The 15,385-nt window shown below is 39.1% G+C and overlaps 1 protein-coding gene across 1 annotated transcript in view; it reads right to left on the bottom strand.

The window, feature by feature from the left end:
* Positions 1–15,385, bottom strand: part of DCST2 (DC-STAMP domain containing 2) — an 86,195-nt gene that overhangs the window by 44,110 nt on the left and 26,700 nt on the right. Inside the window, exons 7-8 of the mRNA XM_053719670.1 lie at positions 4,484–4,641; positions 3,829–3,993 (exon numbers count right to left, since the gene is read on the bottom strand). Coding sequence (XP_053575645.1) covers positions 3,829–3,993; positions 4,484–4,641 — 323 coding nt within the window. The remainder of the gene's footprint in view (positions 1–3,828; positions 3,994–4,483; positions 4,642–15,385) is intronic.

Here is a 15,385-nt window from a genome sequence, read left to right as displayed (position 1 = left end):
TGCAGGATAAAACCCTGTTGAATAAACATTTTTTATCCATTGGATCTAAAAAGCACAACTGTCCTCGTCAGAGGTAGTGGTACGCTTAGCTAGAGTAGAAACTCTTCTCTCCACCTTAGGAACTGTCTGCCAGAAGTCCCGTGTGGTGGTAACTATTAGAAAACATTCTTCTAAAAAATAGGAGGGGAAGAGAACGGCACACCTGGTCTATCCCATTCCTTATTAAAAAATTTTTAGTAAACCTCTTTAGGTATTGGAAAAACATCAGTACACACCGGCACTGCATATTATTTATCCAGTCTACACAATTTCTCTGGCCCTGCGATTGTACACATTCATTCAGAGCAGCCAAAGCCTCCCTGAGCAACAAGTGGAGGTTCTCAAGCATAAATTTTAAATGTAGAAATATCAGAATCAGGTTAAATCATCTTCCCTGAGTCAAAAAAAAAAAAAAATCACCCACAGACTAAGCATATTGTGAGGTAGTATCATACATGGTTCTAAAAGCGTCTGTATGCTCTGTATCTACCCCCAGAGCTAACTGCTTTCCTTTAATTTCAGGTAGTCTGACTAATACTGCTGCCAGAATATTATTCACCACCTTTGCCATGTCTTGTAAAATAAACGCTATGGGCGCCCTTGATGTACTTGGCGCCATTTGAGCGTGAGTCCCTGAAGCGGGAGTCGAAGGGTCTGACACGTGGGGAGAGTTAGTCGGCATAACTTTCCCCTCGACAGAATCCCCTGGTAAAAGAAACGCTATGGGTGCCCTTGATGTACTTGGCGCCATTTGAGCGTGAGTCCCTAAAGCGGGAGTCAAAAGGTCTGACACGTGGGGAGAGTTAGTCGGCATAACTACCCCCACGACAGAATCCTCTGGTGATAATGTTTTTAAAAACAAAAAATGATCTTTATTGTTTAACATGAAATCAGTACATCTGGTACACATTCTAAGATGGGGTTCCACCATGGCTTTAAAACATAATGAACACAGAGCTTCCTCTATGTCAGACATGTTAGAACAGACTAATAATGAGACTAGTAAGCTTGGAAAACACTTTAAATCAAGTTAACAAGCAAATATATAAAACGTTACTGTGCCTTTAAGAGAAACAAATTTTGTCAAAATTTGAAAAACAGTGAAAAAAAGGCAGTAAAACAAACGAAATTTTTACAGTACATGTAATAAGGTAAAAGAGCATTGCACCCACTTGCAAATGGATGATTAACCCCTTAATGCAAAAAACAGATCAAAAAAATGACATAGACGTTTTTAAAAACAGACACAACAAACTGCCACAGCCAACAGTGGGAAGCTTCAGTTAACTGTTTCTATGCAAAATTTAAGCCAGCCATGTGGAAAAAACTTAGGCCCCAATAAGTTTTATCACCAAACATATGTTAAAAAACTATTAAACATGCCAGCAAACGTTTTAAAACACATTTTTACAAGAGTATGTATCTCTATTAATAAGCCTGATACCAGTCGCTATCGCTGCATTTAAGGCTTTACTTACATTACTTCGGTATCAGCAGTATTTTCTTAGTCAATTCCATTCCTAGAAAAATATTTTACTGCACATACCTTATCTGCAGGAAAACCTGCACGCCATTCCCCCTCTGAAGTACCTCACTCCTCAGAATGTGTGAGAACAGCAAATGGATCTTAGTTACGTCTGCTAAGATCATAGAAAAACGCAGGCAGATTCTTCTTCCAAATACTGCCTGAGATAAACAGCACACTCCGGTGCCATTTAAAAATAACAAACTTTTGATTGAAGAATAAACTAAGTAGAAAGCACCACAGACTCTCACGACCTCCTATCTATGTTGAGGCTTGCAAGAGAATGACTGAATATGGCAGTTAGGGGAGGAGCTATATAGCAGCTTTGCTGTGGGTGGACTCTTGCAGCTTCCTGTTGGGAAGGAGAATATATTCCATAAGTAATGGATGATCCGTGGACTGGATACACTTAACAAGAGAAATATATTTAAATATATATATATATATATATATATATATATATATATATATATATATATATATATATATATATATATATTTAGTATATAAGAGTAACACTAGCATTGTTTAGGTGCTATCAAATAGTTAGCAGAAGTAACGATGAATAAGGCCAAATAAATACATAACTAAATAAATCAGTAAACATAACAGTATAAAAAGTGGGTCTAAGTTGTATCCGTAGTATGTCAAACTAAATGATCACTGTGTCATTACCAAAGAGTGAAGTGTTAAACATTAGAACCCAAAATGGAACAGCTCTAACCACATAGTGGATGCATCTCTTTAAGAATTAAATTGTGCCAGTGATGTCAAATTGATTTTAACCAATGATATCCCCATTGGTTTTAAAAATGTCAACCAGTCTGTGCCTAATCAAGCTAAGACTTCGGCGGAGAGCCAAAAATGCTTTCAGCTTATCAGGCTACATACACTGGGATGTTGTGATCTGTCTGTTTTTAATATCCCTATTAAAAGTTATTTTTTAAGTTCAAGCCTCCGGACTCTAACTTCTTCACTATTTACTATCAGCTGCATGTTAAAAGAACAAAAACAAAACAACAGCCAATCAGCTTCATCAGTGCTGATGTCACTCTGCTTTACTGTGATTTCATAGGATTTTACTGACATTTTGAGATATTTAATTTTACATTTCGTTAAACTGAGGAGGGAAATAACTAGGGATGGGCGAATGTTTTGCAACATTCGTAAAATGAATTTTTTTTTAACACATTTGTTTGTTCGTTTCAAACTTCAAATGTTTGTACAACATTCTAACATTCATTTAATATAATAGTATTTCTAATGTTTTCTTTAAATGTAACATTTGATTAGAATATTTCTAATAATTCGATTCAAATTATGCAATATTCGAATTCGAAAAATTTGATTAGATATATTTGTAATAGTATTTCTAATGCTCTCTTTAGATGTAATATTCAAATCATGCAATATTCAAAATAGAAACATTTGAATTGATATACTTGTATCTACTATGTTTCAATTTACTAAATTCCCTACCATGTGAACTATTGACCTTCTGAACAGTATTTGTTATATCGAATGTTACATTCAAAACTTAAAATGTGGATATTCGATCTAACAATGAACATTGGAAAATGAAAATAACATTCGATTACAGAATTTGAATGGGTTTTCATTCTTAGCAAAAAGAATGTCCACAGGATTATTTGTTCTACCAAACGAATTATACTTTCAGCACATTCGTCCATCCACAGAAATAACGTGAATTTGCCTGCACATGCCAAATGCATGCTCCCTTGCAAGTCCTGGGATTAGCATTTTGATTGGCTGCTTAAAGTCCCTTTACAATAGGATCTGGCAACTGAGGAAATGTTGAGGTAAAATATCTTTCTTTTTACATAAAGCTGTTCAGTTGATATTTTCTAGTCAGCATTTTACATTTTGCTGCATCCCTGTCAAGTGCTTACGCATTTGTGTATCATGTCCCTTTAAAATATGGTGAAATTTACCTGAGCCTGCAACATTCTACACTGTGATTGGTTAGCTCAAAGCAAATGCTTGTTTACATCTGTCTAATTGGGGAACAAAAAAGGAGACCAGGAACATGGATTTAACTAGGTTTCTCAGGAGGTATATCCCTGAACTGATCTTGATATTTTAATTGCAAAACTTTGTAAACTGTTCTAACAAAATTACAGTCCCTTTGAGATTTGAAGAGCAACCTTGCCATTTTAGGGAATCAACTCTATAGTACTGAAGCAATTTTGTTTCCCACTTGAGAGCTGCTTACTGTCACCCACTTCAAGAGGATTATTTCTCACCTCTGGCCACCACCTCAGCGTCCAGCAGGTATGCGACCATGTCTAGCACCCAGAAGATGAGGTAATCTATGATTATTACAAATACTACCACTAGCAGCGTTCTGAAGATGTTGAATATCTTAAATGTGTAGCCTCTTATCTCTTTTCTTGTGAGGAAAAGTGAGCCTGGGTAACACAAAGAGGAACATTTAGATTAAATAGGTGTGGAAAAGAAAGAACAATGTGTTTAAATGGATAGTCTAGTCAAAATTAAACTTTCATGATTCAGATAGAGCATGCAATTTTAGGCAATTCTAAGCTTACATTCAAATAAAGATACCAAGAGAACGAAACAATTGTTAATAGACGTAAATTAGAAAGTTGCTTAAAACTACATGCTCTATCTGAATCATGAAAGTTTAATTTTGAATAGACTATCCCTTTAAGGTATGTAGCACCATTGTTAAAGCCTTACCTAAATTTGCAGGGTAATTCTGGTATCAGATTATCACCCATAGATAAAATAGTACGTATATCAACTAGCATTCTAGATGCCCCCGTATTAATTATAATGCTTACGTGCCCCAGGAATACACACTCATTACTTGTAAGTTATAGGTAGATAGTTACATCAGGAATCTCTCAGTTTGTGCAAAGGCCCCCAGTAATGACTCACTTGGTCGAATGAAGTGGTATGCCTCTATGCTGTTGAGTGGAAGAAGGGTTCTTCTTCCTTGCTTTGCTCTCATTACATCCAGCTCAATAAATTTCCTTGTAATATAAATGTTATCATAGTTGTCATCAAATAGGTACTGTCTGCGGTACATAAGGGCCCTAGATAAGGGGGAAACAAAAGTGTGAAATAATAGAAATGAAATGGGAAAGGGTATTGGTAAAGAGAAGTGTGTGTGTGTGTGGGGGGAGGCGTAAGAGAGCAATGGTGCCAAAGGGGAAGGGGGTGGAAAGAAAAAGTTAATTGGAGGAGTAGAGTGCAAAGGAAGAAGCAGAATGGTTAAAAAAGTAGGTGTAGAAAATATAATAGAAGAGGTAGGTATATTTTTCTAATCAGAGAAAGTAAGCGAGGAGAAAATGAGAAAGATAGGTTTACGGATTGATTGGGGGGACTCAAGGGAATGAATGTGTAAATTATGGTTGAAAAGGGCAAAGTATAAGATGTAGGAACATTGCTTCTATAAGAGGATTTACTATACACCCATACTAGATAAATCAATTAAAACAGACTCCATCCATTCTGGGACATACATACCCTATGTGTAGTAAGCAGAATATGTCTAGTTACAGCCAAAGAAGGGAGGGAATTTAGTAAATGCTACTGTGGATATAAACCAAAAAAGAAATTTACAGCAGTAACAGACAAAGGGGGGTAGTTATCAAGCCGTCAACCTCAAATATGCTGGAATTCCGCAGCGTATTTGTGGCGAGGCTGATTCGCCTTAGTTATCAAAGGCTAGAAACCGGCAAAAGTATAATTTTGTGACATAAGCTTCGATCCGCCAGACTCAGTCCGACACAGATCGATTCTTACGTCACTCCAGATGTTTTGCACACAAGTGCGGCACAATCTGACTACTTTTGCTAGTTATCAAAAAACTAGCAGGTACGCTCGGCACTTTTCCGGCCCAGCGTACCTGGTTTTCAATCCGCCGCCCTGTAGGCGGCGGATCCCATAGGAATCAATGGGAGTCTGACCATAGCGAAAGTACATGTTCGCTGCTGCCAGACATCCCATTGATTCCTATGGGAGCTGTCTACACCTAACACCCTAACATGTACCCCGAGTCTAAATACCCCTAATCTGTCCCCCCCCTACACCGCTGCAACTAAATAAATGTATTACCCCCTAAACCGCCGCTCCCGGAGCCCACCGCGACTATAATAAATATGTTAACCCCTAAACCGCCGCTGCCTGACCCCGCCGCAACTATAATATATGTATTAACCCCTAAACCGCCACTCCCAGACCCCGCCGCCACCTACATGATACCTATTAACCCCTATCCTGCCCTCCCTATACCGCCGCCCTCTATAATAAAGTTATTAACCCCTATCCTGCCGATCCCGGACCTCGCCGCAACTAAATAAATATTAAACTTATTAACCCCTAATCTGCCCCCCTACACCTATAATACATTTATTAACCCCTATCCTGCCCCCCTACACCGCCGCCACTGTAATAAAATTATTAACCCCTAAACCTAAATCTAACCCTAACCCTAACACACACCCCTAACACCCCCCAACTTAAATATTAATTAAATAAATCTAAATAATATTTCTATTATTAACTAAATTAATCCTATTTAAAACTAAATACTGACCTTTAAAATAAACCCTAATATAGCTACAATATAAATAATAATTATATTATGGCTATCTTACGCCTAGATTTAGAGTTCTGCGGCCAAAGGGGTGCGTTAGCTACGCTGGCTTTTTTCTGGCCGCACCTTTTAAATACAGCTGGTATTTAGAGTTCACAGAATGGCTGCGTTAGGCTCCAAAAAAGGAGCGTATAGCATATTTACCGCAACTTCAACTCTCGATACCAGCGGTGCTTACGGACGCGGCCAGCTTCAAAAACGTGCTCGTGCACGATTCCCCCATAGAAAACAATGGGGCTGTTTGAGCTGAAAAAAAACCTAACACCCGCAAAAAAGCCGCGTTCAGCTCCTAACGCAGCCCCATTGTTTGCTATGGGGAAACACTTCCTACGTCTGCACCTAACACTCTAACATGTACCCCGAGTCTAAACACCCCTAACCTTACACTTATTAACCCCTATTCTGCCGCCCCCGCTATCGCTGACCCCTGCATATTTTTTTAACCCCTAATCTGCCGCTCCGTAAACCGCCGCTACTTACATTATCCCTATGTACCCCTAATCTGCTGCCCCTAACACCGCCGACCCCTATATTATATTTATTAACCCCTAATCTGCCCCCCACAACGTCTCCTCCACCTGCCTACACTTATTAACCCCTAATCTGCCGAGCGGACCGCACCACTATTATAATAAAGTTATAAACCCCTAATCCGCCTCACTCCCGCCTCAATAACCCTATAATAAATAGTATTAACCCCTAATCTGCCCTCCCTAACATCGCCGACACCTAACTTCAAACATTAACCCCTAATCTGCCGACTGGAGCTCACCGCTATTCTAATAAATGTATTAACCCCTAAAGCTAAGTCTAACCCTAACACTAACACCCCCCTAAGTTAAATATAATTTAAATCTAATTAAATAAATTAACTCTTATTAAATAAATTATTCCTATTTAAAGCTAAATACTTACCTGTAAAATAAATCCTAATATAGCTACAATATAAATTATAATTATATTATAGCTATTTTAGGATTTATATTTATTTTACAGGTAACTTTGTATTTATTTTAACCAGGTAAAATAGCTATTAAATAGTTAAGAACTATTTAATAGCTAAAATAGTTAAAATAATTACAAATTTACCTGTAAAATAAATCCTAACCTAAGTTGCAATTAAACCTAACACTACACTATCAATAAATGAATTAAATACAATACCTACAAATAACTACAATTAAATAAACTAACTAAAGTACAAAAAATAAAAAAAGAACTAAGTTACAAAAAATAAAAAAATATTTACAAACATTAGAAAAATATTACAACAATGTTAAACTAATTACACCTACTCTAAGCCCCCTAATAAAATAACAAAGCCCCCCAAAATAAAAAAATGCCCTATCCTATTCTAAATTACAAAAGTTCAAAGCTCTTTTACCTTACCAGCCCTGAACAGGGCCCTTTGCGGGGCATGCCCCAAAGAATTCAGCTCTTTTGCCTGTAAAAAAACACATACAATACCCCCCCCCCAACATTACAACCCACCACCCACATACCCCTAATCTAACCCAAACCCTCCTTAAATAAACCTAACACTAAGCCCCTGAAGATCTTCCTACCTTATCTTCACCTCGCCGGGTATCACACCGATCCGTCCTGGCTCCAAAATCTTCATCCAACCCAAGCGGGGGCTGGCGATCCATAATCCTGCGGCTGAAGAGGTCCAGAAGAGGCTCCAAAGTCTTCATCCTATCCGGGAAGAAGAGGCGATCCAGACCGGCAACCATCTTGATCCAAGCGGCATCTTCTATCTTCATCCGATGAGGAATGGCTCCATCGTGAAGACCTCCAGCACGGACCAATCTTCTTCCGACGACGTCCAATTGAAGAATGACGGTTCCTTTAAGGGACGTCATCCAAGATGGCGTCCCTCGAATTCCGATTGGCTGATAGGATTCTATCGGTGATACCCGGTGAGGTGAAGATAAGGTAGGAAGATCTTCAGGGGCTTAGTGTTAGGTTTATTTAAGGGGGGTTTGGGTTAGATTAGGGGTATGTGGGTGGTGGGTTGTAATGTTTGGGGGGGTATTGTATGTGTTTTTTTACAGGCAAAAGAGCTGAATTTCTTGGGGCATGCCCCGCAAAGGGCCCTGTTCAGGGCTGGTAAGGTAAAAGAGCTTTGAACTTTTGTAATTTAGAATAGGGTAGGGCATTTTTTTATTTTGGGGGGCTTTGTTATTTTATTAGGGGGCTTAGAGTAGATGTAATTAGTTTAAAATTGTTGTAATATTTTTCTAATGTTTGTAAATATTTTTTTATTTTTTGTAACTTAGTTCTTTTTTATTTTTTGTACTTTAGTTAGTTTATTTAATTGTAGTTATTTGTAGGTATTGTATTTAATTCATTTATTGATAGTGTAGTGTTAGGTTTAATTGTAGGTAATTGTAGGTATTTTATTTAATTTATTTATTGATAGTGTAGTGTTAGGTTTAATTGTAACTTAGGTTAGGATTTATTTTACAGGTAAATTTGTAATTATTTTAACTATTTTAGCTATTAAATAGTTCTTAACTATTTAATAGCTATTGTACCTGGTTAAAATAAATACAAAGTTACCTGTAAAATAAATATAAATCCTAAAATAGCTATAATATAATTATAATTTATATTGTAGCTATATTAGGGTTTATTTTACAGGTAAGTATTTAGCTTTAAATAGGAATAATTTATTTAATAAGAGTTAATTTATTTCGTTAGATTTAAATTATATTTAACTTAGGGGGGTGTTAGTGTTAGGGTTAGACTTAGCTTTAGGGGTTAATCCATTTATTACAGTAGCTGCGAGATTAGGTCGGCAGATTAGGGGTTAATAATTGAAGTTAGGTGTCGGCGATGTTAGGGAGGGCAGATTAGGGGTTAATACTATTTATTATAGGGTTATTGAGGCGGGAGTGAGGCGGATTAGGGGTTAATAACTTTATTATAGTAGCGGTGTTTATTATAGTAGATTAGGTGTAATTAGCTTAAAATTGTTGTAATATTTTTTAAATGTTTGTAACTTATTTTTTTTATTTTTTGTAACTTAGCTTTTTTTATTTTTTGTACTTTAGTTAGTTTATGTAATTGTATTTAACTGTAGTTATTTGTAGTTAATTTATTTAATTAATTTAATGATAGTGTAGTGTTAGGTTTAATTGTAACTTAGGTTAGGATTTATTTTACAAGTAATTTTGTATTTCTTTTAGCTAGGTAGTTATTAAATAGTTGATAACTATTTAATAACTATTCTAACTAGCTAAAATAAATACAAAGTTACCTGTAAAATAAATATAAATCCTAAAATAGCTACAATGTAATTATTAATTACATTGTAGCTATCTTAGGGTTTATTTTACAGGTAAGTATTTAGTTTTAAATAGGAATAATTTATTAAAGTATAGTGTAGTGTTAGGTGTAATTGTAACTTAGGTTAGTTTTTATTTTACAGGTAAATTTCTCTTTATTTTAGCTAGGTAGCTATTAAATAGTTAATAACTATTTAATAGCTATTGTACCTAGTTAAAATAAATTGAAAGTTACCTGTAAAATAAAAATAAATCCTAAGATAGCTACAATATAATTATTATTTATATTGTAGCTATATTAGGGTTTATTTTAAAGGTAAGTATTTAGTTTTAAATAGGATTAACTTAGTTAATAAAAAATAAGTTTAATATAGGTTGCGGCGGGGTCCGGGAGCGGCGGTTTAGGGGTTAGTTGCGGCGAGGTGCGGAATCAGCAGGATAGGGGTTAATAACTTTATTATAGAGGGCGACGGTATAGGGGGGGCAGGATAGGGGTTACTAGGTATAATGTTGGTGGCGGCGGTGTCCGGGAGCGGCGGTTTAGGGGTTAATACATTTATAAGAGTTGCGGTGGGGTCTAGGAGCGGCGGTTTAGGGGTTAATAACTTTATTTAGTTGCGGGGGGCTCCGGGGGCGCCGGTATAGGGGGTAGAAACAGTGTAGTTAGTGTGGGTGCTTAGTGACAGGCTAGCAATTAAGCTGTCAAAAAGCCGAAGAGCAGCGAGATCGGATGAGTGATAACTCTCAAGTCCGCTGCTCATCGCCCCGTACTTGGTGCGCGGCTTTTTAACAGCTTTATTGATACCTTAGGCGAATGTATTCAGGTCCCCGGCGGCGATGGTAGGCGAGCTTAGGCGGGCGTATTGAACCGGCAAAGGCAGGTAAAGTAGACGCGTTGATAACTACCCCTCAAAGTGTCATACATTCATGAATAAATTTAGTAGCCATTTACCGAAAATATGTAGAAAGTTAACATATAAGGAAGGGGAGGAAAAGATAAATACACCAAAACCCACTACAGTGGATGAATACAAATTTTAATAGTAATGCTTTGCAAATATTTCCTATACTTCCATAGTTCCGGAAAAGGAAACTGACCTAGTCAAATGTGTTTTCAGACCCTAAGTTACTGGAAAATTTTGAACATGATATACTTTCACTATGTAAAGATCATATCTTCATGGTCTGAAAGGGACCGTATACATCAAGTTAACTGCATGTAATAGACACTACTATAAAGAAGAATATGCACAGATACTGATCTAAAAATCCAGTATAAAACCTCTTAAAAACTTACTTAGAAGTTAAAAGTTTAGCACTGTTAATAAGGTTAGGCTGGGACACCCAGTGAAAGGGGCTGGGTGCATATACTACCCGCCCTTCCCTGCGTATTAAAAGACAGATTAGACAATCAGAAGCCAGCAGTAGACTGTAAACACGTGTATACATCTGACACTGTGGGGTTTGGTTAGGAGTCTGAAAATCAACACAATGTTATTAAAAAATAAGCAAATTTAAACATTATTACAAAAACACTCACAGATGGACTACATAATTGTATCATCTACAACAAATGTATGCAAAGAAAAATCTGGTGTTTAATGGCCTTTTAACTAGCTTTAGTCTGTTAGAAGGAAACCCTTTTAATTACCAAATAGCAGCAGTGTTTGCACTATTTAAAAAAAAACTGTTGAAAAACTGCTGCCATATAGAGCTCCAGACACTTGAACGCTCCTGAGCCTACCTAGGTATGTTCTTCAGCAAAGGATATCAAGAGAATGAAGTAAATGTAATATAGGAAGTAAACTGTGTAGTTGAAAGAACAATTTTGAGGAGTCCCCTATGCTGAGCCCTAAGTGTAGAGGACGACGATGTAGTCTAATAGTAGGTTCACCCTTTTGATCCATATCCTGCTGACCCCCTCACTGCAGCTGGGGTAGGAGATGTCAGACTCCTTTCCCTTATCTGACAAGGGTGGAACAAGGAAATCCTGTTGTTAGTAAATTGAGGGCTTAAATCCTATGGGGCCTATTTATTAAAGGTCTTGCTGACCTGATCCGACAGTGCGGATCAGGTCCGCAAGACCTCGCTAAATGCACCAGCAGCTCACAAGAGCTGCTGGTGCAATGCCGCCCCCTGCTGACTCGTGGCCAATTGGTCTCCAGCAGAGAGCTGTCAATCAACCCGATCGTACTCGATCGGGTTGATTTCTGGCGATTCCTGTCCGCCTGCTCAGAGCAGGTGGACAGGGTTATGGAGCAGAGGTCTTTAGACCGCTGCTTCATAACTTGTGTTTCTGGCGAGTCTGAAGACTCGCCAGAAACACAGGCCCACAAGCTCCGTACGGAGCTTGATAAATGGGCCCCTATATCTCAGAATTTCTAGTGGTTTAGTATGACCCTATTTATGTCCACAAAAAGGATACTTTTTTGTGATGAACGCTATAAAGGGGAGCCAGGAAAACACAATTTATGCTTACCTGATAAATTTATTTCTCTTGTGGTGTATCCAGTCCACGGATCATCCATTACTTGTGGGATATTCTCATTCCCAACAGGAAGTTGCAAGAGGACACCCACAGCAGAGCTGTAATATAGCTCCTCCCCTAACTGTCATAGCCAGTCATTTGACCGAAAACAAGCCGAGAAAGGAGGAGCCATAGGGTGCAGTGGTTACTGTAGTTTAAATTTAAAAATTACCTGCCTTAAAATGACAGGGCGGGCCGTGGACTGGATACACCACAAGAGAAATAAATTTATCAGGTAAGCATAAATTGTGTTTTCTCTTGTAAGGTGTATCCAGTCCACGGATCATCCATTACTTGTGGGATACCAATACCAAAGCTAAAGTACACGGATGAAGGGAGGGACAAGGCAGGAACTTAAATGGAAGGAACCACTGCCCGTAAAACCTTTCTCCCAAATATAGCCTCCGAAGAAGCAAAAGTATAAAATTTGTAAAATTTTGAAAATATATGAAGCGAAGACCAAGTCGTCGCCTTGCAAATCTGATCAAAAGAAGCCTCATTTTTAAAGGCCCAAGTGGAAGCCACAGCTCTAGTGGAATGAGCTGTAATCCTTTCAGGAGGCTGCTGTCCAGCAGTCTCATAGGCTAAGCGGATTAAGCTTCTTAGTCAAAAAGAAAAAGAGGTTGCCGAAGCCTTTTGACCTCTCCTCTGTCCAGAGTAGACAACAAACAAAGCAAATGTTTGACGAAAATCTTTAGTAGCTTGTAAGTAAAACTTTGAAGCACGGACCACATCCAGATTGTGTAACACAAGGATGGAACAACAATCTCTTGATTGATATTCTTGTTAGATACCACCTTAGGTAAGAACCCAGGTTTGGTACGCAGGACTACCTTATCCGTATGAAAAATCAGATAAGGAGAATCACATTGTAAGGCAGATAGCTCAGAGACTCTACGAGCCGAGGAAATAGCTACCAAAAAAAGAACTTTCCAAGATAAAAGCTTGATATCTATGGAATGAAGAGGTTCAAACGGAACTCATTGAAGAACCTTAAGAACCAAGTTTAAGCTCCATGGTGGAGCAACAGGTTTAAACACAGGCTTGATTCTAACTAAAGCCTGACAAAATGCCTGAACGTCTGGAACATCTGCCAGACGCTTAACTAGCTGACAATCCTTTTTCCAAACCTTCTTGGAGAAAAGATAATATCCTAGCAATCCTGACCTTACTCCATGAGTAACCCTTGGATTCACACCAATAAAGATATCTACGCCATACCTTATGGTAAATTTTCCTGGTGACAGGCTTTCGTGCCTGTCTTAAGGTATCAATAACTGACTCGGAGAAGCCACGCTTTGATAAAATCAAGCGTTCAATCTCCAGGCAGTCAGCCTCAGAGAAATTAGATTTGGATGGTTGAAAGGACCCTGAAGTAGAAGGTCCTGTTTCAGAGGCAGAGACCATGGTGGAAAGGATGACATGTCCACTAGATCTGCATACCAGGTCCTGCGTGGCCACACAGGTGCTATCAGAATCACTGATGCTCTCTCCTGCTTGATCTTGGTAATCAGTCGAGGGAGCAGAGGAAACGGTGGAAACACATAAGCCAGGTTGAAAGACCAGGGCACTGCTAGAGCATCTATCAGTGTCGCCTTGGGATCCCTGGACCTGGATCAGTAACACGGAAGCTTGGCGTTCTGGCGAGACGCCATGAGATCCAGTTCTGGTTTGCCCCAACAATGAATCAGTTGTGCAAATACCTCCGGATGGAGTTCCCACTCTCCCCGATGAAAAGTCTGACGACTTAGAAAATCCGCCTCCCAGTGCTCTAGATATCAGATATACCTGGGATATGGATAGCTGATAGGTGGCAAGAGTGAATCTCTGCCCAGCGAATTATTTTTGACACTTCTAACATCTCTAGGGAACTTCTCATTCCCCCTTGATGGTTGATGTAAGCTACAGTCGTGATGTTATCCGACTGAAATCTGATGTACCTCAGAGTTGCTAACTGAGGCCAAGCCTGAAGAGCCTTGAATATCGCTCTTAGTTCCAGAATATTTAATGGAAGGAGAGACTCCTCCTGAGTCCACGATCCCTGAGCCTTCAGGGAGTTCCAGACTGCACCCCAACCTAGAAGGCTGGCATCTGTCGTAACAATTGTCCAATCTGGCCTGCGAAAGGTCATACCTTTGGACAGATGGACCCGAGATAGCCACCAGAGAAGAGAATCCCTGGTCTCTTGGTCCAGATTCAGTTGAGGGGACAAATCTGTGTAATCCCCGTTCCACTGACTGAGCATGCATAGTTGCAGCGGTCTGAGATGTAAGCGTGCAAACGGCACTATGTCCATTGCCACTACCATTAAGCCGATTACTTCCATACACTGAACCACCGAAGGGCGCGGAATGGAATGAAGAAACCGGCAGGAATTTAGAAGCTTTGATAACCTGGACTCCGTCAGGTGAATTTTCATTTCTACAGAATCTATCAGAGTCCCTAGAAAGGAAACTCTTGTGAGTGGGGATAGAGAACTCTTTTCCTCGTTCACTTTCCACCAATGCGACAACAGAAATGCCAGTACTACGTCCGTATGAGACTTGGCAATTTGGAAGTTTGACGCCTGTATCAGGATGTCGTCTAAATAAGGGGCTACTGCTATGCCCCGCGGCCTTAGAACCGCCATCAGCGACCCTAGAACCTTTGTAAAGATTCTTGGGGCTGTAGCTAATCCCAAGGGAAGAGCTACAACTGGTAATGCCTGTCTTGAAAGGCAAACCTGAGAAACCGATGATGATCTTTGTGTATCGGAATGTGAAGATAAGCATCCTTTAGATCCACTGTAGTCATATATTGACCCTCCTGGATCATTGGTAGGATGGTACGAATAGTTTCCATCTTGAATGATGGAACTTTGAGGAATTTGTTTAAGATCTTTAGATCCAAAATTGGTCTGAAGGTTCGCTCTTTTTTGGGAACCACAAACTGGATGGATCACTCCCATAACTAGGAGGTCTCGTACACAGTGTAAGAATGCCTGTCTCTTTATCTGGTGTGCAGATAATTGTGAAAGGTGAAATTTCCCTTTTGGGGGGGAAGCTTTGAAGTCCAGAAGATATCCCTGGGATATAATTTCCAACGCCCAGGGATCCTGAACATCTCTTGCCCACACCTGGGCAAAGAGTGAAAGTCTGCCCCCTACTAGATCCGTTCCCGGATAGGGGGCCGTTCCTTCATGCTGTCTTAGAGGCAGCAGCAGGCTTTTTTACCTGCTTACCTTTTTTCCAGGTCAGGTTTGGTCTCCAGACCGTCTTGGATTGAGCAAAATTTCCCTCTTATTTATTATTAGAGGAAGTTGATGCCGCACCTGCCTTGAAGTTTTGAAAGGCACGAAAATTAGACTGTTTGGCCCTAGATTT

Source organism: Bombina bombina, chromosome 1 (assembly GCF_027579735.1).
Source record: "Bombina bombina isolate aBomBom1 chromosome 1, aBomBom1.pri, whole genome shotgun sequence".
Classification (NCBI taxonomy): Eukaryota; Metazoa; Chordata; class Amphibia; order Anura; family Bombinatoridae; genus Bombina; species Bombina bombina.
Note: the sequence above shows the minus strand (reverse complement) of the source record. Positions and strands in the feature narration are given on the sequence as shown.